Genomic DNA, 27,962 nt, shown 5'->3' with positions numbered 1-27,962 from the left:
TAAAAAAAATTGCACCAGTTACTGAAATGGTTTAGGTAGTCTCCTCACACTCTTCCTAAGCCAATGTTCATTAACTCATTATCTATGCAGGTTGATGGTAAATAAAAATTCCAGCCATTGGATATCCTAACATTGGTTGGATTCCAATAGGAATTGCACAGCACTTCACAAGTCTGCATAATATGACTTGCAATTAGGGTTGCATAATTCTGGTTGGTTTTCCAGATAGCCTGGATGGAAGGTTGCAGGAATTCCTCCAACCAGGAATGTTAGGAAATCTGGGAATTTTGTAACCCTACTTGCAGAACTGATGTGGTCTGCAAACCATGTGTTTCTGGTTGCTTTATCTTCGTAAAGGGAGGCTTCAAAATAAGGCTTTATGAGATAGGCATTGTCATAAAGACTATAATTAGGCCACAGGACAAATGAATTCAACAACCACATCTCAGTCACTAACAAATATAGTCATGGATGGTAACTCTACAATTCACTCAAAGGCAAGCAAGGTACACTGGGAAATTATATTGGAGGCGTGGCTTAGTGAGGGCATTATTTTTTTAAAGTCAAGCTCATGCAACTCAAATGTGGACCCCTACAGGGTCACAGTGACTCTACCGGTTTGAGTAATGACTACAAAATCACTTTTAGTAACAGTACCCGGATTTCTTCAAAAGTTTTGAGTAATGACAGCACATTGGGATTTTACAGTGAAGTTAGAACAGATTTCTTTGCTGCAGAATTCCCAACGTGTTTCAGTGTTAGACCAAAGTGTTCCAGAGTTACGGAGAAATCTGCATGGTCTGTAACTGAAGACACTCGTCCCATGTAAAGGTAATATACTATCAACACAACGGTTCTCTCTTCACCTAAACATTTCATGAAACTTTTGAAGAACAACACAAGTACCCCAAACCCAAATGTATCTAAAATACATTTTAATCTTGCTGAAATTCACAATTGTTACAATATTAATCTCTTGAATATTTTTCATCTTCATTCTCTTCTTCGTAATCTTCTTATAATCTTGAAACATACTGTACAATCATGTCATGTAAAGTGTTTTACATCAAGGCACAAGACAGCAGTTGTGAGGGAGCCAAGGGAAAGCTGATCTTTAATGTCTATCCCTGCGGGTCACAGTTGCCATGGAGACAGGGGGTATGAGTGACAGGGAAAATGGGTCACATGGTACAAATGTGCTCTAAGACAATAGATAGTAAATAATAAATAAGCACTGATGCTTTCTCCATTCATTTCAAATTAATTTAATGTATAAAAAAAAGGAATCGGATTCAGCTGTCAATGTACATAACGGAGGTTGCTGTAATATTTTCATTTTTCCCCCCTCTGTTTTGCAAAAAGCAAAATGAAAGGTTCATAACATTATGGGAGTGAGAGGAGTCCTACAATCTGAAGGGGATTCTTTGTGTAGACTGTGGGAGAGTGGATAATAAAGCCAGTGTTTTTTTCTGTTTGTTTTGTTGTTTTCTCCCAGATATGTTCTGATGTCATCGCGTTAAGGAGGGTAAACATCTGAAAGGGAAGAGAGAGAGGAAGGGAGAGAACAGACAAGTCAACAACTTCAGTGCCCAGCGCCTTCTGTCAGTCACAAAACTTAAGTCCTCTGAGCAAACAAGAAGACCAAGCAATTATTTGTCATCAACACAGGAAATCAATTATCTATATGTAAAATTTGTATTAAAAAATATATATATATATTTTCTAATGCTCCCTCTCATTGAAGCAACGAAGTTCAAGGCCGACCACGGAATTGCAGGCATTGTTTGCAGAAAACAGGGTCCCCCATTCTAGTGAAGGGGAAAATGGCAATCTTTGTAGACAATCTTTGTGTCAATAAATACACATTTTGTAGACAATCATGGAACCAATAACTGCTTCTATTACACCAGATGTATGTCCTTGGACATACAGAACAAGCTATAAAGATAATGTACTATAGTAGCTAATGGCAGCCTGCAGTGCCCCGGTCGGCCTTGAACTTGAGATACTCAATGAGAGGGGGCAACACTGAACTAGCCTGCAACGTCACTTCCTGGAGTAGCTCAAACTGCGCATGTTATGTCTCCATGAGACGCCATCTTAACCGGCTTTCTTGTCTTCAAATATCTATTGAGTCTTCACACGTGATCGATGGTTTTGTTCATTCATATATACAGTCGTCATGTCAGGCGTTTAACTAAAAGCTAGAGAATAGAAATAAGGCCTAGCCAAAAGAACATAGACGGAAAGGACAGCGGGGAGGAGGAATATTCACCCTGAAGGTTGTTGGAATGTTCACATCTGTGTGTTTCTCCTCCGCCGGCCAAAAGCCTTAGAGCCTACGTTAGTGGGGACAAAGTTACTGTTGCCCATGCCCCCCGACCGGCTCAGAAAGTCTGCCAGGCGGTGAGTCACGCAGGTGGCCGTGTTGCAGGCCCGCTTCTGTGCTGTAACGCTGCTTCGGGAATGGAGACGGGGTTAATGGTGAGCCCTGCTCCGCACCTCGTACACATACAATACACATGTGTGTTCACACTCATGCCAGACACTCACAAACATACACATATTCAAGCACACACACAGATGGCCTACACAAGTGCACTATTACACACACGCGCACACACACACACACATAAAAGTAGACAGAGGATTAATATAGTCTCTGGAAATGTTCGATCATTAGAATGGTTCAGTTGGTCATAATTCTTACCTTGAGACTTGGTGAGGGTTTTAGAGACAGTTCAAGGATATTGGAACTGCTATTATAACTATGATTTATTCTATGCTGCAATTCAAACAATATTGAATGCAGTTGTTGGAAGAGTCAAAGTTTCATAAAATAAATAAGTACTAACATTACATTTCTTAAGAATAAAAAGTAAAAGTCTTCCTGGTATAAAAATAGGTTTATTGAAAAAGAAACATGGTGCCGCATAAAGAAACCATTTATTATGGTCGAATAATACGTAGGTTATCTCTCATGAATTTGGAGATTTGAGGAATTTGTAACGCAATCAAATTATATGAATATACACTCAGAAAAAAATCATCTATACATTTCGAGTCATTCTTTTGAATAATTGTAATTTAGATAAGTTCTCATTTCGATTGTCTAAACAGATACAACGTCATTCTCTGCCGAAAGGGGAAAGGAATTATCAAAAGAAGAAGGAAAAAAATCACGGGGGCGTTGCGATGGGAGATCCGCTCTAACGTCAATCAAGCAGGCAAAATCTACATGCACGGAGATTTAAAACCAGGAGGACATTCAAATTAAAAGTGAAAAAGAGTGGGAACAGGAGGAGGGCGAAGGGTTAGATGCTGTCAAGTGTCTCTCCGTAGCTTGCATAGCGTTCGCTCTCGGGCGTGCTGCGTTTCTTGCCAGGCGTGCCCGCGCCCACGTCTGTGCGGGGGAACGATTGTAATTTGTGCAGGTCCTGGGACAGTTTGCCCAGCATGCAGGTGCTGAGGTTGGAGCAGCGCTTGGTTAGGGGTCTTTCAATGCTGTCAGAGGGGAGAGACAAACATGCAGAAAACAGGCTCATAGTAGCTGGACCCATGCAGGTTTCTCTCTCCAACACACACACACACACACACACACACACACACACACACACACACACACACACACACACACACACACACACACACACACACACACACACACACACACACACACACACACTTTCTCTCTCTCATGTTAGTACTGTGTCATCCCCCATTAATTCATGCATGTCTCATACACAATGCATTGTCAGACGTGCTGTCATAGGCAATAAATTAACATTTCCAAAATATCATGCTTCCCTTCCAAAAACGTTACATCAACCCCCATGCTCCAACTCCATTGTATCGTCACACCCACCCTCATATCACCCCAAACAGAACAGAACGGGTAGTTTCCTGTTGTCATGCAACTCTTTCCGCCTCCACTAATTGAGACCATGCACTTATCCATCCAGTTGGGCATTCCCCGCTAATATAATATCTGCAGCAGGCAAACACACTGTTAACATTCATCCATTCAAATAACTGAATGTCAAACTTATCCATGTGGGAGGGTTACGACAGAGAATCAGTTGGGAGGGATTAGGATCTGGATCTCTCTCCTTGAGATGGAGTTAGCAACCATTCCTCTGAGCACATACCTCCAAATGGATTAAATCAAACGGCAGGTGGCTAGAAGACGTCTCTCCACACAGGTAATATAAAAGTAGCTCTGACCATCAATACTGATCATCACGTTTAATTCATCATCAGTCCATTAATTGGTAGCTAAGAGGCAAACTCAGGCTGTTCGAAATGCAGGAAGAAAAAGCAGTTGTCTGTACCTATTGCCTTCATTCACTTGCTGCTCCAGCTCTTCAGTTGTCATCTGCACAAACTCCTTGACTATGGCGTTGAGTAACCTCCGTGCCTCGTAGTCCGTGAGCGTGACTTGGTCTGTCATGGACTCTATGCCCGTTCTAGAGGAGGGAAAAAAGGGGGTGGGTGATGCACAGGGATCAACGTAAAAACTCAAATGGAGTTATCACCTGGGAAAAGAAAAGAAAAAAGATCCTCAGAGCATCACTGAGTCTAAAGATATGACGTGGGACTGGAATGGACCCCAGCCAACATGGAAAATAGTCATCTGCTAAGAGTACTCCATCTAAAAGGGCCGACATGTGACCTAGTTCAGATTTATAACGGGGAGTGGCTTGGATGTTTTTCTATGTCTCATTTATCTCTCCTAAATTAAATTACTCTTGTTGTGTGGTGTTTTTTCTTTCTGCAAATGTCATTACAGTCCCCTTTACACCTTAAGGGATAGTTCACCCAAATTACAAAATTACACATTGGTTTCCTTACCCTTTAAGCAGTCTATCGACAAGGTATGACAGCAATCCATGCTTTAGTTTAGTTTCCCTGGCACGGTTTCCACATGCTAACATTTTAGCATTTATGGAACAAATCCCATTCAAGTCATGGTACCGATATTAGCATTTTTCGTGTATCATGACCAAATCATCAAAAACTATTTCAAATTGATTGTGAAGCTCAACAATGTTAGCATGTGGAAACAGTGCCAGGGAAGCTAAACCTAAGCATGGATTGCTGTCCCTTTAACTGCAGTGCACTTCTGGGATATTGGATTAAGGAACATATGAACTTTTATGTATTTGTTACAGTTTCTAAATCAACAATTTACAGACCAAAACATGTGTACTATGTAACTTTTATCACATACAAATTATTGCCCCCAAAAAATGTAACTCATAATTTTCATTCTAAAATAATACAGTTATATATGGCAGCACGTCTTATCCATCTTTTCATGAAAGATTACACAAGTGTGTGTGTGCTCGTGTGATGTATGTATGTGTTTGAGTGTAAATTTTTACATTCAGTATGTCCGTCGGGCTCACCTGGCAGGGGCTGCTTGTGAGCTGTACATCTGGCAAATGACCAGGGCATAGGCAACAAGGAAAGCAGAGATCTTCAACATAACCATGGTCCCCTACAGCAAAGAGACAGTCCCATCAGTGAAGCAATTACATTAACATTTACATGTGACAATGAGAGAAGCAGGTCGCAAACACAAAAACATTCAGCATACTTTTACCAGAATGAGATTAAGCATTGTACGGCTAAATGTAACACAATAAAACTGTTGGTTAAAGGATTCCTTCGTTAAGTTTGAAATGAGCTGCTAGATGATGTATTGACGGCAGACTCAGCTTTACCGCACTAGTTCAGTTCAGTAGCACTGATCTCTCAAGCTGCATATCCATCCTTCTGTCTCCCCATGACACCTTCCATCCAAACAGTCTCTACTCTTCTCCACGGAGCAAACTATTCCTCCAGTCTCACAATATTGGGTACAGCACTGCACAGGAGAGGTAGTTCTCTGAGGAGGAGCCCTTGGCGTGTCCAGGAATGACGGGGGTCCAAGCCTGTCGGTTGGTGCTAACTGAGGGGACGTAGCGTTAGCTAGCCGCTGTGAGGAGGGGATAGTGGTTCCAGCCAGTGTGCCAACTCCCAGAGGAGGACCAGTACATTAGTGTAATGAGCTGCCACCACTTTCTCACACACAAGCACTCCATCTCTCTCTCCATTCTACTCACTGTTTATTTCTCTCCGTCTCTTACTTACTCTTTGGTCTCTCACTCACCATTGCTCACTTTTTCTCTCTCTCTCTCATCTTTCTTTCCATCTTTTCTGTTCTGCCTCCACCACAGAGCTGAAGGAGAGTTGTGACCCCTACGGCCACACTTCAATCCCAATCCCATTACCGTCACCATCACATCACACTGCGCCAAAACGCAGGTCCACACTCTCCATATCCAACCGAGTTACAGAGTCCTCAGACACAACCCATTAAGTCAACCTACCATCCAAATACACAGTCTCCACCATGTGGATCTGGTTAAAGTTCTCCACTTACCTTTTGTGTTAATCACCGGGCCCCCAAAAATATCTAGCTTTGTAGGAAACGCCTAAGTTGACTTCTCTCACTTTGAAGACCAACTCTTGGATCTGTAGCATGCAGTGCCAATGCACAAGCCTATATATCCACTGCTTGCATTTGTGTATTGACTGTGTAGGTGTTTAATTATCTCCCATCGGCCAATCCCGTCGCTGAGATGCTCCTGCGAGCCAATCGGATGACACCCCTTACTTTTGGCACACTAAGAAGGGATATGGCTTTGCAATGACGTCATTCTTTAGTCACTAAGTGCTCCATTCACAAAATCCACCAGTCATTTGAACAATTTGATATCCAAATTTCCATTGAGGTCATTAATTAACGAGGAGCAAATCTAATGAATGGCCACGGCAACCATCCCTCGCAATAAATATTTTATAGGCTTCCAAAAATGTTACACGCATGCTATTTTTCAAATGCCAAATTGATAAGCCACAGCAAAGTACTAGTAGGCAGGGCCATCTGCTGGGAATGAAGGTATACTGCAGTCCCATCTACTCCTAGGTTGGTGCTACTCAACCAAGAGACATAGGGATCAAGTAAGTACCCCAGTCAATTCCACTGTCATGCTGAAACTCAAATACGGCCGATTGTTCTATTCAAAAAAGTTTACAATTATCTGAGCAGTTAAATAAAAGAGCATTTATTACCATCATGAATACAATCACTGCAAAGACTTCAACTCGTAAGAATATGATTTTACATGTCCTTATTTTATACAATTAAGATTTAAAAAATGTGGAATTTGATCATGGTTTTGAACTCCTCTAATGTAATCTGAGTTAATGAGTATGACTGTGTCTCAATGATCCACAGTAACACAGGGTTCACCATTACGTTATTCATCTACAAGTTACCTAGTCCACATACCAAAAGACAACATTGGTATGAATTATGAAAACATGGCTAATGCGTTAAAATGATTATCCCTGCCCCAGTCCATGTCCTCCTTCAATGGATACATTAAGTGGACTTCAACAGGGAATCATTGCAGAATCCCTGATGACAAAGACAGTTGTTTTTCAAAAGCAATTACAGAACTGTTTGTCAGGTGGCATAATCTAATTTCCCTTCCTTTTCAATAGCGGGCAAAGCATCATAAAGTGTGTGTGTGTGTGTGTGTGTGTGTGTGTGTGTGTGTGTGTGTGTGTGTGTGTGTGTGTGTGTGTGTGTGTGTGTGTGTATGTGTAAGAGAAGGAGAGTGGGGGGGCCTTTCCCTGCATGCGTCACAGAGGTACCACATTAGACAGGATGAGCCTTTTAGTGTTATTGAACAGTGAGCGGCTCCGAAGTCCCAGGCGCTAAATCACAGTAAAATGGACTGCGCAGAGGTCCCAGCCCCACACTACATGGCCAGAAGTATGTGGACACCCCTTCAAATTAGTGATTTGTCTATTTCAGCCACACCCGTTGCTGACAGGTTTATAGAGTTGAGCACACATCCATGCAATCTCCATAGACAAACATTGACAGTAGAATGGCCCATACTGAAGAGCTCAGTGACTTTCAACGTGGCACCGTCATAGGATGCCACCTTTCAAACAAGTCAGTTTGTAAAATTTCTGCCCTGCTAGAGCTGCCCGGACAACTGTAGGTGCTGTTATTGTGAAGTGGAAACGTTTAGGAGAAACAACGGCTCAGCCGCGAAGTGGTAGGCCACACAAGCTCATAGAACAGGACCGCCGAGTGCTGAAGCACGTAGCGTGTAACAATCAACCGTCCTCGGTTGCAACACTCACTACAGAGTTCCAAACTGCCTCTGGAAACAACGTCAGTACAAGAACTGTTCATCGGGAGCTTCATGAAATGGGTTTCCATGGCCGAGCAGCCGCAAGATCACCATGCGCAATGCCAAGCATCGACTGGAGTGGTGTAAGGCTCGCCACCATTGGACTCTGGAGCAGTGGAAACACGTTCTCTGGAGTGATGAATCACGCTTCACCATCTTGCAGTACGGCAGACTAATCTATGTTTGGTGGATGCCAGGAGAATGCTACCTGCCCAAATGCATAGTGCCAACTTTAAAGTTTGGTGGAGGAGGAATAATGGTCTGGGGCTATTTTTCATACATCCATCCAAATGGAGTAATCAGACTTATTGCTTTACGGTTTTTAACTTTGGGACAGGAAAGTTCTGCTAACATACATTCCTGAGTTGTCTCATCACATTTGCCGAAGTTGAGTTAACTAGAAATCTGGTTGCCTTGATTTTTTAAATTGACTTAACTTTCGATTTCAAGTCCTTTCAACTTAACGATGTAAGGATATCATCAGCTGAACTATTTACGCTTCATGGACCAACGTAGCGAAGTTGGGGGATAGCCCCAGGCAGGGACTCAAACCCGGGTTCACTGACTGTCAAGTGTCAACCCAACACCTTATACGTTGGTCCATGACGCCAAGAGAGCTGAAGTTGGATGAGCTATAATATACTGTAGATTTCTGCTCAACTATGGAAATGATTGTATTATTGACGAATGGCTGTTATATTTTTTATTTTGATTGAGCCAAGTATGTTTGTGACAGACTAGTGTCTCCTTTGACTCCTAACCAGTTTCAGCCATGATCCATATAATGGACCAGACAGGTAGGTCTATCAAATCTGAGTAACCACAGATCACATAAGGGTTAGAACAAATCAACTTACTATATCTGGTTAAATGCATCAGCCTCTGCAATACATGTTTCAGTTGTAACTGATCCCTGACCGACTGGCGCAGCGGTCTAAGGCACTGCATCTCCGTGCAAGAGGCGACACTGCAGTCCCTAGTTTGAATCAAGCCTCCATCACATCCGGCCGTGATTGGGAGTCCCATAGGGCGGCGCACAATTGGCCCAGCGTTGTACAGGGTAGGTCATCATTGTAAATAATAATTTGTTCTTAACTGGCTTGCCTAGTTAAATAAAGGTTAAATAAATAATATGTATAATACAACTTGCAGAAAGGTATACTGGGTAATATGTTCATTAAACACGTGTTTAAGCCAGAACAGTATTTTATGTTGTAAGTGTCAGCAAACATAACTCCCGTGTGATCAACTCAGCTATTTGTGTTGCAAATGACAATATTTCAGTTCATTCTTTTTCAACTCACATTGAGTAAAAATCATTGGGTTTTAGTGGAGTAGTAATTCATGTCAGCTCAACAATTTCCCAATTTGAAGTCCAGACAACTTGGATATTTAAGTTACATTTTTTTACAGTATTACTGTGTACTAATCGTACTACATACTTTTTTAGAACATAATGTTTATTAAAAAAATGTATGCAGGAAGCAACAAATATAAATATCAGTATAAAACATATTTTCAAATAACCAAACTGCCTCCTATAGAAGATACAAATACAGGTATCCGGACACGACCGTTCTTTTAGACTGCTGAAGCAAGGACACATATTTTCATCAGGAAATTGACATTTTCTAGTTATTTACTTCAAACTTTGTATTGTCTTTCTATGCCATGGGATTAAGAAAAGTAAGTAGTACATCATCCAGTAATCTAACATGCAACATGCACTAATAACAATGTCGCCACCAAAACATTTAACCTTTTAATCACGGACAAAGATTGATGAGGATATAGACACCTTTGAACGTTACAAAGCACCCCCAACGTACAGAGACCGTAAATCCTTATATCAGAGATATACATCGTGATGGGGCCAAAGTGGAGTGATATGAATCGTTGATCTATGGATCTATCAGTGAATCATTGATCTATGGATCTATCAGTGAATAATTGATCTATGGATCTATCAGTGTCTCCATTCACTGTTGGGTGCTCCGAGGTTCGGGGACAGTACCCTGTCCATATAAATCACTTCCTCAAGGAAAAAGCAACAGCACTTAAGTCATTAGCAGACTCCAACCTTCTTTAATGGCTCTCAATCTCCAAATCTAATCAGTGCTGCACACCATCACCACAAAGGATGCTCTCCCTTGATTAAATTCAAGTTCAAGTGTGTGACCAAGCTCTTGTCTTTGGGGGCTCTCCCACTGGGGCGGTAAGGGAACATTTGAACACCTGCCGACTTCCATCACACTGGGATTACCCACAAGGCCCTAGAGTGCAGGCAGGCACACACACGCACACCCACACACACAAACACACACACACCCAACATACATCAATTCATTCATTATGCGAGTGGGATGGGGGCGCAAACAAATGCCACATTCAGATTTGGGGACAGGTCATTACTTAAAGGCAAATGGGAAGTGCCACTTGACTTGTAAGAGCAGCCGAGCACTTGCTGGAGTTTCTGTTGTTCATCCTGGGAGCATTAGAGAAATTACATTTAATCGTTGAAACGTTAGAGCATCAATTAGTTGGTCACGCCATATAGCGCGTGGGAGGCAGTGTCGGACTTATAATTAGGCAGAAGAGACAATTGCCTCAGGCCTCACATCATCAGAGGCCCCGTGAACTGGGCATAATAAAAAATAAAAATAATAATAGTAATAAAAAATATATATATTTATTTCTCCGCTCGAGCCCCCCCCAACCTCCTCCCCCCTCCCATCCTCCGCACGATCCGCTGTTGCGGGCTGCTCAGTTCACTGCTCTCCTTCTGTCTTGCTTCAGCAGGTTGGTCCAGCAGCAAAATCTGCGGGAAGCTTCAAAGTTGCATCATCTAAACAGTCTTCCTAGAACGGTCTATGAAAGGTTGCTAGGAAATATTATATATGATTATATGTAGAATCCTTCTTGCCTTCCAAAGAATACTTCTTGCCTTTCAAAGAATCATCAAAGAACCCTTTCTTCCAAAAATGGTTCTTAGGATGTTAAAGGTTGTAGGTAGAACCCTTTCACTTACAAAGAACCCTTGTCTTCCAAAAAAGGTTCTTCTGATCATAACAGTTCTTGGTAGAACCCTATCCCTCCACAAATAACCCTTTTGGAACCCTTTTTCTAAGAGTGTACTACACGAGTGAAGAGCAAAATACACTTGTTAAGCTACATAACATGCAAAAAATCCTTAATATAATGAGCAAATTAGAATACAGATGATGAGCACTCAACTCAATTTAGCTAACACTTTGGCTTCTGTCTGGGGCCTCCAATTCTCTAAGTCCGCCCCTGGAGGGGGGAAGCTTTGGCTAGCCCTGACATCATCCAGTGCTGTCTGCGTGCACCGCTCTGCTACTGTAGTAGGCTGCTTCCTCCACTCTCATTCAAGTAAAAGAGGCCAGAGAGAAAAAGAGCCCCTTCAGCAATCAATGTCTAGACCAATGGTTGATGTGGACCGGTGCTGGGTTACCAGATCTGAGTACTGGAGTACCGGATCTCGGTGAATATACAGTACAGTACCATGAGTACCGGCTCCCTAATCCTTAAACGTCAGGCGTTGATCTCTAGACAGTTGGCAATGGTGTGGTTTGAGAGAACAGTTTCCAAAAATGGCCTATTATATTGAATGAAGTTGTTGCATGTGACATTAGTTACACCATCCAAAACACTTGAAGACATAAACCACAGAGATAGCAAAAGTGCACCACATTATAGCTAATCATTATCTCTTTGTTACGTTTACATGCAAGGATTCCCTACTGAACACTGTTAGCTACCTGATATTCACTTCCGGACTTGGAGAGCGCTCAAAGCATTGTAGAACGCCCCTCTGAATAACGGGGTGTGGTGTTGGTTTAACTGCATTGTGAAAAAGAAAGACGCGGAAAAATGTAAATTGTTCTTGTCTGTCACGACTTCCGCCGAAGTCGGGTCCTCTCCTTGTTCGGGCGGCGCTCAGCGGTCGGCGTCGCCGGTATTCTAGCCATCGTCGATCCACTTTTCATTTTCCATTTGTTTTGTCTTGTTTTTCCACACACGTGGTTTCAATTCCCTCATTTACTGTTGTGTATTTAACCCTCTGTTCCCCCCATGTCTTTGTGTGGGATTGTTTATTGTAGTGCTTGTGCATGCTCCCCGTGAGCGCACAACGGGTTATTTTTGTGCCTATTTATCTTGTTGTTCTGGATGCCGTTGGTTTTGCTTAATAAATCTCTGGTTATTACCCAGTTCTGTTCTCCTGCGCCTGACTTCTCTGCCGCCAATTACGCACCCCGCTACATTGTCTCCTTATTCATCCTGTTTTCAGGCTTGTAACATTTATAAGCATGGTTTTGTTTTTGAAATCTAGAGATAAAAGGTTTATCTAAACTATGATTAGTTTTCTTGTAATTTTGATGTATAATTTAAGTGTTTAATTTATGTACTCATGTAAATACACATAAGACGAGACATCATTTGTAAAAAGACATGAAACCATTAAAAAGCCCAAATGTTTATAATGAAAATACATTTAATCCGAGATACCATCTTGTCTCATTTTCCCCTTCATGTGACTGCAGCAAAGCTAAGCTAGTAAACTTTGTATGTAAGTCAATGAGACAAGATGGTGTCTTGGATTAAATGCATTTACTTTTTACAAATGATGGCTCGCTAACAACAACTAGCTAGCTACGTTAGCAGTTAGTATGCGATCATTAGATACACATTTCATAAAACGTAACCTTCTAAAATACATATCATTAGCATGGAACATATGTACTCGTGTAAATTCACTTAATGCTGCCCATGGGGGTTTCTTACATTTAATACACAGGCCTTTTCTATGCTTGATTTGTACAATTTGCCATGTACAGTGGGGAGAACAAGTATTTGACACACTGCCGATTTTGCAGGTTTTCCTACTTACAAAGCATGTAGAGGTCTGTAATTTTTATCATAGGTACACTTCAACTGTGAGAGATGAAATCTAAAATAAAAATCCAGAAAATCACATTGTATGATTTTTAAGTAATTCATTTGCATTTTATTGCATGACATAAGTATTTGATACATCAGAAAAGCAGAACTTAATATTTGGTACAGACACCTTTGTTTGCAATTACAGAGATATACGTTTCCTGTAGTTCTTGACCAGGTTTGCACACACTGCAGCAGGGATTTTGGCCCACTCCTCCATACAGACCTTCTCCAGATCCTTCAGGTTTCGGGGCTGTCGCTGGGCAATATGGACTTTCAGCTCCCTCCAAAGATTTTCTATTGGGTTCAGGTCTGGAGACTGGCTAGGCCACTCCAGGACCTTGAGATGCTTCTTACGGAGCCACTCCTTAGTTGCCCTGGCTGTGTGTTTCGGGTCGTTGTCATGCTGGAAGACCCAGCCACGACCCATCTTCAATGCTCTTACTGAGGGAAGGAGGTTGTTGGCCAAGATCTCGTGATACATGGCCCCATCCATCCTCCCCTCAATATGGTGCAGTCGTCCTTTGCAGAAAAGCATCCCCAAAGAATGATGTTTCCACCTCCATGCTTCACGGTTGGGATGGTGTTCTTGGGGTTGTACTCATCCTTCTTCTTCCTCCAAACACGGCGAGTGGAGTTTAGACCAAAAAGCTCTATTTTTGTCTCATCAGACCACATGACCTTCTCCCATTCCTCCTCTGGATCATCCAGATGGTCATTGGCAAACTTCAGACGGGCCTGGTCATGCGCTGGCTTGAGCAGGGGGACCTTGCGTGCGCTGCAGGATTTTAATCCATGACGGCGTAGTGTGTTACTAATGGTTTTCTTTGAGACTGTGGTCCCAGCTCTCTTCAGGTCATTGACCAGGTCCTGCCGTGTAGTTCTGGGCTGATCCCTCACCTTCCTCATGATCATTGATGCCCCACGAGGTGAGATCTTGCATGGAGTCCCAGACAGCGGGTGATTGACCATCATCTTGAACTTCTTCCATTTTCTAATAATTGCACCAACAGTTGTTGCCTTCTCACCAAGCTGCTTGCCTATTGTCCTGTAGCCCATCCCAGCCTTGTGCAGGTCTACAATTTTATCCCTGATGTCCTTACACAGCTCTCAGGTCTTGGCCATTGTGGAGAGGTTGGAGTCTGTTTGATTGAGTGTGTGGACAGGTGTCTTTTATACAGGTAACGAGTTCAAACAGGTGCAGTTAATACAGGTAATGAGTGGAGAACAGGAGGGCTTCTTAAAGAAAAACTAACAGGTCTGTGAGAGCCGGAATTCTTACTTGTTGGTAGGTGATCAAATACTTATGGCATGCAATAAAATGCAAATTAATTACTTAAATATCATACAATGTGATTTTCTGGATTTTTGTTTTAGATTCCGTCTCTCACAGTTGAAGTGTACCTATGATAAAAATTACAGACCTCTACATGCTTTGTAAGTAGGACAACCTGCAAAATCGGCAGTGTGTCAAATACTTGTTCTCCCCACTGTATATATAGAGTGAATCAGATGTACTGTTGTTGCCTTAACATCGGATGGGTGTATTTATTTGTTTTGCACACCACCGTCTTTAGTGATAAGATAGCTAACGTTAGCTAAAAAAAAACACTAATTAGATGGTAGCTAACTGTTAGATAGATAGCTAGCTAGCTAGCTAGCTACATGAAAAGTTGAGAGCTAGCTTTAGCTATGTTATGAAAACATTGAGAAACGGTATTGTAATGTATTTGAGAATGTGTGAAAGTGTTTGCTATTGCCATAATATATTTGGTATGAAGTTTTAGTTTTCAGCTTTCTTTAGCGGTGTCACTGCATTGTAGTTTACTCTATTCTCAGATTTCTGTTCTTTAGATATATATTTTCAGAAAAAGTAATGCATCTGCTGCCTCCAAGGGTGGAGGTGAAGACCTTGAGGGAGCCTGCAGAAACCAACTTTCAAATGAAAGGAAATATTCAGAATTCGCTCTGCCATTTCCTGGTTGCTAAAATTCGAATAGCTCGTCTAAATTCAGTTTATGTGACAAAACAAGCAATGTATATCATTATACCATCTAAACCGCTGTGACACTGTCAAGCAGCATTATGACCATCATAATCATATAAGCCAGATAGGCCTCTCACGTACATGACCTTATATCAGTCATCAGTCACAAAGAGAGTGTCTTGTCCTGCTCTTGAAATCTGCTCCTGCATTCCTGAAATCTGCTCCTGCATTCATCCCAGTCATCAGCAACAGAGCATTGGGGTAGGTACATGTCTGACATCAATGTGTGTGCAATTACAATGATCATTTAATATGGTCAATTTCAGAAAATGTTATATAACATAAACATAATGTTTACAAGTAGGTTATGGTGTAATGGAATGGTTTGCCTTGTGTGGTAGGTTTTGCGCTTTTTGACATTTGTAAAATAAGACGTAAAAAAAACACAATAGAGTTATGACCATATTATGACAAGTTATGTCTGCTCTTATGACATATTATGACATGGTTATGACCGTGTCATAACGTGTTATGACGCTAAGTGTCATGTTCAACTACCACCAAGCTACAGCAAAATGTAATTCAATTACTAGTTGAGCTAAATGTAGTTCACTACTCCCCAACACTGTAAGTTCAACACTTTTAAAAGATAACCATCTTGCTTTCGGGGGCTGATATTGCAGTGACACCACTGTGCATTTGGCTCAATCATCCCAATGCAACCGGAGAAGAAATCTTAGTGAGTCAGAAGCCAGGATGGAGGCAGCAATTCTCCTCAAGGAAACTTGGCTCCCACGTTTGGAGCCATTTCAGATTCAATCACACTTGATCAACTTGGACCGAGTCCTTCGGTATTTATAGAAAGTTAAACGGTATGCGGTTATGAAACATGGCAGAGGGCCAACGTCTGCAGTCATTTCTGCCTCCACAGCAAAGCTGAGAGTTAAAAATGAAGGAGTATCCAATTTTTCTGTACTGTGTATTTCACTTCCAAAAGATCTGGTCTGCAGAACCAGGTTGCTGATTAATTGAAAAATGCAGGAAGACTTTACATTAAGTTGTTCTCATATCGGTGTAATAACCCTGTAATTACTACAGTAATAACATTATATTAACATGTTACGTGGTACTTTAGTAACTGTATTATAATCACATAGTAATGGATATTGAGCCTTGTAGAATATTTAAAAAACTATTTAACTCCATCATTGTGCAATTACAAAGCAATTACTGAAATAATGTGTAATAACAGTGTCGTTACAGTAGTAATAAGTGTTACTAAACAGGTATAAGAGCAGCTCAATGTAAAGTGTTCACAACAAATTTACTCTACGTAGGCTAACTATTGTTTTGATCAAGGGGATAAAATGTATCATATTTGTACTGTTTTGTGTAGTCCTGGTGTGAGCACGTTCATCTTATTTCTCGTGTGTTTTTGTTCCACTTTATTTTATAGTACTACTGATATTGGTTACTGCATTGTTGGAAAAGAGCTTCCAAGAACAGCATTTCACTGTACTTTTGCACGTGACAATAAAAACATGACATTTTAAACTACTTGAGGTGCAACCTGTTCTTCGAAGAGAGGACCTGGAACAATCTCTACACCTTCTGAGTTCCTTGACATCCACGGTCGCCATTCACTCCCTTCTGTCAGGTATTTTGCATCTCTTCAGAGGAAGGCAGCCAAAGCAGGAGGCGGCTTGAGGCCATCCCACACTTCACCTCTGACCTTACTCTCTCGCATCTCTGGTTATGTCACCCTCTTTGACGTAATTGAGTCTTGAAGCAAATGGCTCAGCCGGTGTGGCAACAATGAAATGAATACGCCATGTTCAGATCTAGCGATTGCATTATCCCTCCGTACTGGGAAACGGGACAGTTTGGCCAATCAGTCAAACGCAGTGAAAGCGCTGTCAAATCGTAAAAAGTCATTATTGTGACATGATGGATTCTGAAGCACAAGAGCCCATTAACAACTTTAATGAATAGATTAGCCGAAGGAGCAGCCAGGTAGCTAAGGAACAACACTTGACCACTTGCCACCCACCTAACTCTTGCGACGCCAACTCATAGCATTAGATCTTAGCAGGCTTGTATGATAACCGAGACAGTTATTATGAGGACATCGACTGATAACTTGGTTTGTGAATCCCTGGGCTGTTATTCATAAAGTGTCTCAGAGTAGAATAGCTTATGTAGGATCAGGCGCCGATATACAGCGCCTTCAGAAAGTATTCACACCCCTTGACTTATTCCACATTTTGTTGTGCTACAGCCTGAATTCAAAATTGATTAAATGGATTGTTTTTACCCCATAATGACAAAGTTAAAACCTGCCCAGTCCTTAACGATTACAAGCATACCCATAACATGATGCAGCCACAACTATGCTTGACAATATGGAGTGGTACTCAGTAATGTGTCATATTGGATTTGCCCCAAACATAACACATTGTATTCAGGACAAAAAGTGAATTTCTTTCCCACATTTTTTGCAGTATTACTTTAGTGTCTTGTTGCAAACAGGATACATGTTTTGGAATATTTGTATTCTGTACAGGCTTCCTTCTTTTCACTCTGTCATTTAGGTTAGTATTATGGCGTAACTACAATGTTGTTGATCCATCCTCAGTTCTCCTATCACAGCCATTAAATACTGTAACTGTTTTAAAGTCACCATTGGCCTCATTGTGAAATCCCTGAGCGGTTTACTTCCTCTCCGGCAACTGAGTTAGGAAAGACGCCTGTATCTTTGTAGTGACTGGGTTTATTGATACACCATTCAAAGTGTAATTAATAACTTCACCATCCTCAAAGGGATATTCAATGTCTGCTTTTAAACATTTTCCCCCATCTACCAATAGGTGACCTTCTTTGCAAGGCACTGGAAAATCTCCCTGGTCTTTGTGGTTGAATCTGTGTTTGAAATTCACTGTTTGACTAAGGGATCTTAATTGTAAATGTGGGGTGCAGAGATGAGGTAGTCATTCAAAAACCATGTTAAACACTATTAATGCACACAGAGTGAGTCCATGCAATTTATTATGTGACTTGTTAAAGCACATTTTTACTCCTGAACTTCTTTAGGCTAGGATTAATAAAGGGGTTGAATACTTATTGACTCAAGACGTTTCAGCTTTTCAATTCTAATTAATTTACATTTCTAAAAACATAAATCCACTTTGAGATTATGGGGTATTGTGTGTAGGCCAGTGACACAAAATCACAATTTAATTCATTTTAAAATGTAAGGAGTAACACAATAAAATGTGAAAATTGTCAAGGGATGTGAATACTTTCAGATTAAGGCTGAGATTCAATCAACTGCAGAAAGGGGATTTCTGCACGGCGCAATGGAAATCAAGTGTCATCTCCCTCCATAACAGACACGCTGCTGTGCAACTCAAACACAACTTTGAAAGCACAGAGTGGGAATGTGCTATGTGAATTCTGGCCTGAAGTTTTACTGTCTACCACAGGTATCAAAAGTACCTGTAGATGGCAATGCAATATAGTGAAAAAGGAGTCTCCACATGCTTCAATCAGATGAAATGTCAGTGTTCATTTGCTAAGTGTTCCGGCTGTTAAATGTCCTATAGTAAATTCATGAGTTCATTCAAAAGTGTTCCAAGTGCAAAGAACATACTTGTGATCATGGTTAAGCTTTTAATGTCATGGATTGTATTTTCCCAGGTCTGTTCCCACAATACTGATGGACAACGATCCCTGTCCTGGTTTGCTCTCCTGCTCAGTCCTCTGCAATGGGACATGGTCCCACTGTGTCAGAATGAATCCTTCAGTCTGTCCTGGATGACATTATATGCTCAATGAAGGGTATGAAACAATCCCTAACTCCTCATATCCCCTGAATGTTCCTTGAATGTGTTGTCTAAATCGCTCATGTTTTTTAGTAATCTGTGCTCTATAAATGTGTACATAGAACATGAATGTGAAACCTGCCAAACAGACATGGGTAGTGATTGGAATCAGTTATTGGGTCAATTCAATAAGTGCACTATGCTGTGAAGCCATTCAACATGTACTGGCTAAAGAGAGAAATACCATGCTCATCGGGATAGATAATGATATTAGAGGTGCGCTAATCTCTCGTGGACAGACTACATATTGAGCATCAAATAAAAAATGTTTTATTTGACACATGCTTCGTAGACAACAGGTGCAGACTAACAGTGATTCCCGGATTTTCGGGTTATTCCAAGCGGATTCCAAAAGTTGTCCAACTGGGGATTTGCAACACTATTTATAAACACAGTATTATTGTTGATGAGTTACACTATAGTGAGTCTAAGGAAAATATAAGATACTGTGCTTCACAGCAGATTGACTAAGAACACATTCCTGAGAATTCTCATTTCATACCCAACCCATACAGGCTGAAAACCCAGCTCATAGATTTGTTGTCAAACTCCAGAGAAAAATTAGTGAGAAAATTGAAGAGGCTGCTCATAAAGCAGATGAAGTGGAGCCAGGAATCTCTCCCGTCTCCAAAAGTGACCTCTCATATTAGCTAATCCAAAATTACAGTATCGGATGAGCAAATGCAATTAATGTTTGAGCATTTGCTGGGGAGCAAGGGAAATACTTTGAGTTCAGTAATGATTTGACGTCTTCTTGCTTCCCAGACTTGGCATCGACCGATTTCTCCATCTACACTGACAATGGAGGTTGAAGAAATAGATGGTGTCTACATTAACTTGGGGGAGTTGTGTTTTGTCTGTCAGTGCTTGTTGTGTGATTATTTTGTTTGAAAACCCAATAACCTTTATGTGAAGAAAGCACCAAGAAGTAGGTGCTACAATAGGCAGGGACATCTATAAGACGATTTGATGTGAGAATGATGACAGTTCAATGACAAAAGCTTTCTTTTTATCTGAGGATAACACTCCCCCTTCCCCTCTCACCAGTCATATGAGTAACCTTGCCAGGAAATTACAGTTGTGATAAACATCCTAGCTGTCACACATGAAAAGCACCTGAGGGTTTGAAACACTTGTTTGGAGTAATTCACTCTGACACATCAAAAGACCTCCCTAGATCATCCTGCCCTTGATGTAATGGAGTCCTGCCGTGGAATCTCCCTCAATGGACCCCTCCCGAGACCACCTGTTGATTTCCGATTAGACCGCACGCTCACAACATGGTTGACAGGCAAAAAGGGGAGGAGGCGGGGACTACCCTCTCCTCCTGTCTCTATTTGACTGGATGGACACTGAAGGCCCAGAGGCTAGAGCCTGCCAGTCACACCTGTCAGAGCAGAATCAGAGCAGCCTAGAACGATAGCACATCAAAAAACACATGATGTCCCACAAAACACCACACCACACACATAAGAGCCATCACAGCTGTCAGTCAGAACCTCAAAGGCCAGATGATTCAGGGGAGAGACAACATGGCTGTTTATCTACATACATGAATCTCAATCAGGCATTGTACAATGTATTGATCAGATCAAATGACTAATTATAGATCACCACTGAGACACAAAGGGACAGTTAAAGAGCCTCCATGTGGCTCTGGACCATCAGGTTCCTGGCCCCTGTACTAAGACAATCTGTACTGAGACAATCTGTACTGAAATCCATATAGTGCATGAACATCAAAGTGACATTTTCTTGATTCCATGATTCCCAGCACGAAAGGTATTATGGGGCTTGAAAATTGTAAAATTGAAAATGTTTAGAAATGATCTACAGCAGTGATGTTTTAGGGGAACCCAGAAAACATCAGATAAGGAGGCATTTTTTTCTAACGAGGAAGCATTTGTCTCATGGAAAACGAGACATGAGAATGAATGAGGAGCACTGAGAGAGGAGAGGGACTATATATCTAGAAGGCTGGACATTTGAACCCTGGTGTCTTCAGTCAAACAGTCAACTTCCATCATTGCTGCATGACCGCCATGCGTTTCCCTAGTCTAGGGGATTGAGCTGTATAAATGTGTGACACAGCATGAGGTTCGCCACTTATTGGCTAGCTATTGTTAGATCCAAAGGCTGAGTGAATATGCAATCTATCTGGCTCTCATATTAGTAAGTGCTCCACAATGGGCTCTTCCTGGTTTGAGACAGAAGAAGCCTTTTCAGCCATTTACCGCCAAAATACTGTGTAAACTCTTTGAGAAAACGCAAGGAAACGGATGGCAAGATTCTGCATGACTCTCAACTCCTCCACCACCTGCTGCTGCGTGTCCTGACATTTAGTGGGAAATGTAAAAGTCAATGAATATGTATACATGCTCATAAAACCTATTGAGGAGGGCTTTCCGTTCACTCCGTGTGCTGTTGATGACCCTTGACCCGCTCCGTGGTACCTGCCAGCTTAATGCATACTTGGCAGACCGGCCCATTAGTCCAGCTGATTCCCAGGCTAAACACATCGCTGGCCTATTTTAAGCAACAGTGGTGTGAGATGGGGGCATATTTAGACACATTTAGTCACTCCGGATACTCAAGCAATCCATATCTGGAGGCACGTACAGGTTCACTGCTGACGCTGATGTCATCATCTCTCGCTCCAGTGAGTCGCTGGGAGGACTAAGATGCACCTCTGAGGTCCAACTACAACTCCAAATCATGAAAATGCTTGACTTTGTCTGTGATGACAATGACCTTAGTGATGAGGGTCAAAGGGCCGGAACCCCACAAGGGCTTCAAAAACATATTCAAGCACATTTTGAGGGACAATTTTTCTGGATTTGTGGTAACACACACTGTTGTGTCACTGATTGAGATAGCTAAGTACAGTTGACAATGCACTGACATATTTCTTCTCCGAGACTTGGTCTGGGTTAGCAACCTTGCTTTCGTCTTCCCAATCCATAACGCTACACCTTTAAACACCTCCGCACTCCTCCTCTTCCTTCCCTGCGTGTGAGGACTGGCGGCGTGGCTTGGACCCGTCACAGAGTGACTCAGGCCACTCTGCCATTTGAAAAATTAAAAAGGGGGCCATTTGGCAGAGTTAAATGAAGCCCTGGCGAAATATGCTGAGCTCAGCACAGCTCCTAGAAGCTCAATCACAAAGGAGGCACGCTGACGTAATGGCCACCACTGCATCTGCCTTGGCAGGGGAGGAGGGCTCGTCAGCACAGCTCCTTTAATTAATCTCCCTCCGGATCAAGGGTACATCAGATATCATTAACAGAGTCTCGGCTCTCAGTGTCCAGCCGTTTCAACCCAAATAAAAAAAGACAGGGTGGGCGGAGAGAGGTGGAGAGTGGGGAGAGAGGGATTCAAATAGGGATCAAATAAACCCTGCATCCATGAGCCTGTTCATGTTGTATACTACACTCAGCTGTGTTCACTGCTGTTATGACAGGCTTACAGAGCATGTGTTGTGACCATGATGCTCTTGTTGCACATTGTGAATCAAAAGTAGCCTATACTGTTGTTAGGCCTATCCCTGCTTTGATTGGAGTGATGCAAGTTTATTTTGGTCTCGTTATTTTTCCTTCGAGAGTCATTTTGTCTATTCAGAATGCAAAATATCCAGGTTTAATTTGATGGCAGCTCAACACTACTGAATTGACAAGACCTCTTTTTTGTAGCTCTGACTGATTCGGCAGGACTTAGTGATAAAACACCATTCAAAGGAATTCTGTACATTGAAAATGAAATACAAAGCATTTCTTGCAGACCTGTCCTGACTTGAAATAGCAACCCTGCAGATTGAGGAAAAACATGACTACCTGACCTATGCCATAGTCCCCTATACAGAGATTGTAGTACTGTATACTTCATAAAATAAGAAAGACAATGTATAGCGTAATGAATCCTATTGAACAAAATAACTGTCAAAGCCAACCAGTCAAAGAAAAAAAAAAGTGGACACACACACACACACACACAGTATCAGTTTACTGTAGCCTGTGATGTAAACTTCCAATTTACTGCTGCCATCCAGTGCTCATCTAGGCACACTGCAATTATGTATTTCGTTGCAGAAAAAGAAATGTTAAAACAAAATGTTGTTTGCTTTTATTACTGCAAGTATATGTCATTCCAGTTATTGCAACGTTCTGAGAACCATACACATACTGTCTGGAATGGATTTTAACATCAATCAAAATCTAAATTAATTCCAGAATTGACAGGAATCATTTAAATTAAACAGTAAAATTGCAAGTCTTTGGTCAAGTAAAAAATGATTAACGTTTTCAATCTTTGATTACATCAGTGGTAAAATACCCAATTGCCATACTTTAGTAAAAGTAAAGATGCCTTAATAGAAAATGACTCAAGTAAAAGTGAAAGTCACCCAGTAAAATCCTACTTGAGTAAAAGTAAAAAAGAATTTGGTTTGAAATATACTTAAGTATCAAAAGTAAATGTAATTGCTAAAATATAATTAAGTATTAAAAGTAAAACTATAAATATATATATTTTTTTTTTAAACAGAGGGCACAATTTTCTTTCTTTTTTTATTTACGGATAGCAGGGGGCACATATGGGATCAATATCATGCCAAATTAAAACAAGTGATTTACATTTGTGGATTGGTACTTATTTGTACAGATCGTTATACAGAAATACAAAATGCATGCTGTGTGTTCACAATACATTTGGCATGATATCGATCCCATAGGTACACTCCAACACTCAGATATTTGTATTTAGTGAGTCTGCCAGATCAGATGCAGTAGGGATGACCAGGGATTTTCTTTTTATGTGCGTGAATTTGACAATTTCCTGTCCTGCTCACCATTCAAAATGTAACTAAGTACGTTTGGGTGTCAGGGAAAATGTATCGAGTAAAAAGGACATTATTTTATTTAGGAATGTAGTGGAGTAAAAGTTGCCAAAAATATAAATAGTAAAGTACAGATACCCCTAAAAAAAACGTAAGTAAAAATACTTTAAAGTACTACTTAAACGCTTTACACCACGGGATTGCATTTCGAATTTTAATCTACTGGATGGACTTCTGAGATCTACTGCTTTGCCTTACGTCACAGATCTAGGGAAATAAATCAATCCAGAGTCACAGTTCACCAAGCAAAGCAGAGATGGTAAGAATGAATAAAGCATGCATTTTGTTTTACGTTTCTAAGCGCGAATGTTGCTTAATAGGTAATAAAATTAATCGCATACATTGAATGGCAAAAGTGTTCGATAATTAAGGATCCTAGCTAGAGCAGCTAGCTAGCTATCACTCGTTGAAAGGATATTAAGTTTACGTTAGCTAGACTAGCTTAGCACAAGTCTATGTGCACTGTGAGTAAGCACAAAACAGCAAGCATCTGGAAGTTTATGATTATGCACGAGCTAGATGGTTAGCAAACTATCTCAATAAGATTAAATAAATAAAAAGTACTAGTCTAGTTAGCAGTTAGTTACATAGTAACGTAACTAAGTTAGTTAGCTAATTTTAGATGGCTAGTTAGCTACCTAACACAGCTAGGTAGCTAACTAGCATTCTACGTTAGCTAGCTATCGTTAGCCAGTGTAATGTTGATTGTTTCACTTTCGTTTTTTGACTGCCATAAAAGTTACCCAACTTTGCCGAATGCCATTGGTATTTGCAGTCAACCGTCCTTACCTATGGAGTCAAAGGCTGATTGAAATTGCATGGTTGTTCGCGGTGCTGTCTTCCAAATGCTTGCAACCAGCTACTTTGCTGCTTGAAACGAATTTAGCTAGTTGTCATACCTACCTCTAAAAGTTTCAAACGTGTTTGACGTCATGAGAGGTGCACCCATAGAGGTCCTATTCTACTGACTGATTCTGTGGGTGCACCCCCATGCCAGGTGACTGTAAACAAAGCCACAAGGTTGGTTGCTTGATAGCTTGCGCTATAATTTATTTATAGCAATACAATACCTTAGTCTAGGGTGGCAAACACGTTCTGTGTCGAGTTGTTTTTTTGGTAGATAACTCATCGCAATGCAAGATAACTACGTAAGTAAAACATGTAAATGTGTATTTCTTGACAAATATACCGTGAAAACATTGACACTACTGCTTTTTGTCTCTCTGTAGTTCCGTAACCAGTACGACAATGACGTCACCGTATGGAGTCCTCAGGTAAGGGCCATGTTGCCTTATGAGAAAGCGACCTTACAAGGTACCAACTACAGCGTTAACATAACTCAACGGACAATCAAAATGATTCTAAATGTTTTGGGGAATGAGATTCCCTGCAGTGTCTCCCAAATAAGGTAACATTATCAATGCACTTGTTTCAGGGGCGCATTCACCAGATCGAATACGCCATGGAGGCGGTGAAACAAGGTTCGGCTACAGTGGGGCTCAAGTCCAGAACCCATGCAGTCCTGGTTGCTCTCAAGGTATTTCCCAGTAACGTCCCACTTCTATTCTACACTGTGACGGCTTTATTTTGTCAGGGGGTACATAGGAGCTACACCGAGACGTCAGGAAAACAGTAAAAAATATATATATTTACCTGCTACACTGGATGTGGACAAGAGCCACACTTTGCAATCTAGAAAATAGAACCAGAGGGTAATGTTGTGCTAAGTAGACGGTGCTCCTATGCCCAGGTTTAATTTAAATGAATAAGAGCGTCTCACCCTCAGCAAAAGTTAAGTTTCCGGTGTGCCAGGCCAGTTAAGATACCCTGGGATGAAATAAAAATGTGGCTGTCCCACAGTTGTAGTACCTTACTCTTGACTAAGTACTACACTTGCAGTGACTATCAATGGGCTGTTGAGTGAGACTGTTTTGTGTTTATCCACAGAGAGCCCAGTCTGAGCTGGCTGCTCACCAGAAGAAGATCCTTCATGTTGATGAACACATTGGCATCTCTATTGCCGGGCTGACTGCAGATGCCAGGCTCCTCTGGTACGACACACACACACACACACACATCTCGTGTCTAGTTGCAGGAATACCATGACTTCGTATGCAAAGTGTATCCACTGTAATCTGTGTCAAGATTTCCCCTTCCTTCATCCTCGACAGTAACTTCATGAGGCAGGAATGCCTGGACTCCAGGTTTGTGTTTGACAGGCCTCTCCCAGTGTCGCGCCTCGTCACTCTCATTGGAAGCAGTATCCTTTGTCATGTTTTCACACATTCACCTCTAGAAGCCTGCACCGGCACTCCAATCAATGTTTCAATGTCAAAATGTACACTGGGCTTTTCATGAGTTAATAGGTGAGGTCAGGTTTGGGAATTGGCGTGCTGTGCTTTAGACTTAACAGTCCCTCAGAAACCCAAATCCCCACACAGAGATATGGAAGAAGACCCTATGGTGTGGGACTGCTTATCGCTGGCTACGACGTGAGTTCTCTTTGTCATCTTTTTTAATGGAAACTAGGTCTGCTGATGAAGGGGTGTAACACTCTAGAAGTAGTATGTGATTCTTAAAGCAATATTAATTAGTAATGTGGAGCATCTGTCATTCTCTCCATATGGTTTCTTCTTGTAGGACATGGGGCCTCATATCTTCCAGACCTGCCCCTCTGCAAACTACTTCGATTGCAAAGCCATGTCCATTGGAGCCCGCTCCCAGTCTGCCCGCACATACCTAGAGAGAAACATGGACACCTTCCTGGACTGTGAGAGCATGCGCACACACACACTGTATTTGTAGTTCTCACAAGTACTAACACAAATGCATACCTGAGGGCACAAATGCATGTCTACTCAGACACTTACTATAAAGTAGATACCGTTTGATGCTTGTTAACTGTAGCACCTCTCTCACACACATTTCAGCACATGCTCTTTGCATTTATCCCTTTGTCCATTGCATTGTCTGTATTTAGCTAATCTGAATGAGCTGATCAGGCATGGTCTGCTTGGGCTCAGAGAAACACTCCCTGCTGAACAGGACCTCACGACTAAGGTAAGCTGCTATGGCTCAACCAACTGGTCTTACCCCTCCTTCCCTGCTGAACAGGGCTGTGCTCATTAAGTCATGTAACAGAGCATGTTTTGCTACATTTTATGATAAAATTAGTATTTCTCAGTCCAGTTAGTTCCTCCCTGTTTGTCGGTTTTCTTCTGTTTGGTGCCTAATGAACACAACCCAGGCCTTTACTGAGTAGCTCTCCCTGCCTTTCAGAATGTCTCCATCGGTATTGTGGGGAAAGACATGGAGTTCACCATCTACGACGATGATGACGTGGCTCCTTTCCTCGTGGGTCTAGAGGAGAGGCCACAGAGAAAGGTAGGAGTCGGCTTGGAGCTAACTGGATGTAATTTGAGGAAAGTGGTTGGATTAATGCTAGCCTGGAACCACACTGAAACAGAACAATTCATTTGGAATCCAGGGTAGTATAATGCACCCTCAAAGATATTTGTATATGTAAATATATTAGTGGTTAACAAACATGACATCACAAAATTGCCTGAACACATCAAGTGTTGGAATTGTCACATTATCGTTGAACGGTAGCCAATCAAGATGTGGGCCACTGCTAACCTCTCCTTCTGTCTGTCCTTTAGGTCATCCAGGCTGGAGATGAGCCTGCAGCAGACAAACCTGATGAGCCAATGGATATCTGAGACTTGGAGGACGCAGAATGATTACACACTTCTTGTCACACTGCGGTGGCCAGAAACCAAAATCCAACAAGGCACCACTCACTGGACTGCAATGGGGAAATTCTGTACTGTGACAATATGCCACTTACTGAAAACAAGTGAATTGTACGCTTTCTGCTAATAACATTGGATGTTGCTTTTCTATTGGTAGAATGTTCAATTCTATAAATAAAACCTTTTTTCTCATTTGGTGCCAATGTGTTTTTTGTTTGACACATACTTGAG

General features: G+C 41.5%; 2 protein-coding genes across 7 annotated transcripts; one reads left to right on the top strand and one right to left on the bottom strand.

Moving 5' to 3' along the window:
- Window positions 1-918: 918 nt before the first annotated feature.
- LOC139578162 (calcitonin-1-like) lies at window positions 919-24,910 on the bottom strand. 6 transcript variants are annotated; one of them, XM_071405424.1, is made up of 5 exons: window positions 6,428-6,556; window positions 5,409-5,500; window positions 4,332-4,466; window positions 2,276-2,458; window positions 919-1,533 (listed from the first exon to the last, which is right to left on the bottom strand). In XM_071405424.1, exons 2-4 carry the CDS (start codon window positions 5,492-5,494, stop codon window positions 2,296-2,298), a joined length of 384 nt encoding a protein of 127 aa, XP_071261525.1. In that variant the 5' UTR covers window positions 5,495-5,500; window positions 6,428-6,556; the 3' UTR covers window positions 919-1,533; window positions 2,276-2,295. The 6 variants fall into 6 exon arrangements, with proteins under 6 accessions (XP_071261525.1, XP_071261527.1, XP_071261526.1 ...); XM_071405426.1 differs by having other exon boundaries at window positions 2,276-2,455; XM_071405425.1 differs by lacking the exon at window positions 6,428-6,556 and adding an exon at window positions 5,727-5,914.
- On the top strand, window positions 23,923-27,923 carry LOC139578160 (proteasome subunit alpha type-1-like). The gene is made up of 11 exons (XM_071405418.1): window positions 23,923-24,067; window positions 24,182-24,235; window positions 25,206-25,250; window positions 25,412-25,513; window positions 25,924-26,027; window positions 26,148-26,236; window positions 26,398-26,468; window positions 26,617-26,746; window positions 26,957-27,036; window positions 27,256-27,360; window positions 27,639-27,923. The coding sequence occupies exons 2-11, from the start codon at window positions 24,233-24,235 to the stop codon at window positions 27,696-27,698; spliced, it is 789 nt and encodes a 262-aa protein (XP_071261519.1). The 5' UTR covers window positions 23,923-24,067; window positions 24,182-24,232; the 3' UTR covers window positions 27,699-27,923.
- Window positions 27,924-27,962: the final 39 nt, after the last annotated feature.

Source organism: Salvelinus alpinus, chromosome 6 (genome assembly GCF_045679555.1).
Source record: "Salvelinus alpinus chromosome 6, SLU_Salpinus.1, whole genome shotgun sequence".
NCBI classification, from domain to species: domain Eukaryota; kingdom Metazoa; phylum Chordata; class Actinopteri; order Salmoniformes; family Salmonidae; genus Salvelinus; species Salvelinus alpinus.
Note: the sequence above shows the minus strand (reverse complement) of the source record. Positions and strands in the feature narration are given on the sequence as shown.

Coding starts and splice junctions, on each gene's coding strand:
- LOC139578160 (XM_071405418.1), top strand. Junction 25,251..25,411: donor TCACCGTATGGAGTCCTCAG/GTAAGGGCCATG, acceptor CACTTGTTTCAG/GGGCGCATTCACCAGATCGA. Junction 27,361..27,638: donor AGGAGAGGCCACAGAGAAAG/GTAGGAGTCGGC, acceptor TCTGTCCTTTAG/GTCATCCAGGCTGGAGATGA.
- LOC139578162 (XM_071405422.1), bottom strand. CDS start 5,494: ATGGTTATGTTGAAGATCTCTGCTTTCCTTGTTGCCTATGCCCTGGTC. Junction 4,467..5,408: donor TCACAAGCAGCCCCTGCCAG/GTGAGCCCGACG, acceptor TCCCTCCTCTAG/AACGGGCATAGAGTCCATGA. Junction 3,505..4,331: donor CAAGTGAATGAAGGCAATAG/GTACAGACAACT, acceptor CCCCTCTGACAG/CATTGAAAGACCCCTAACCA.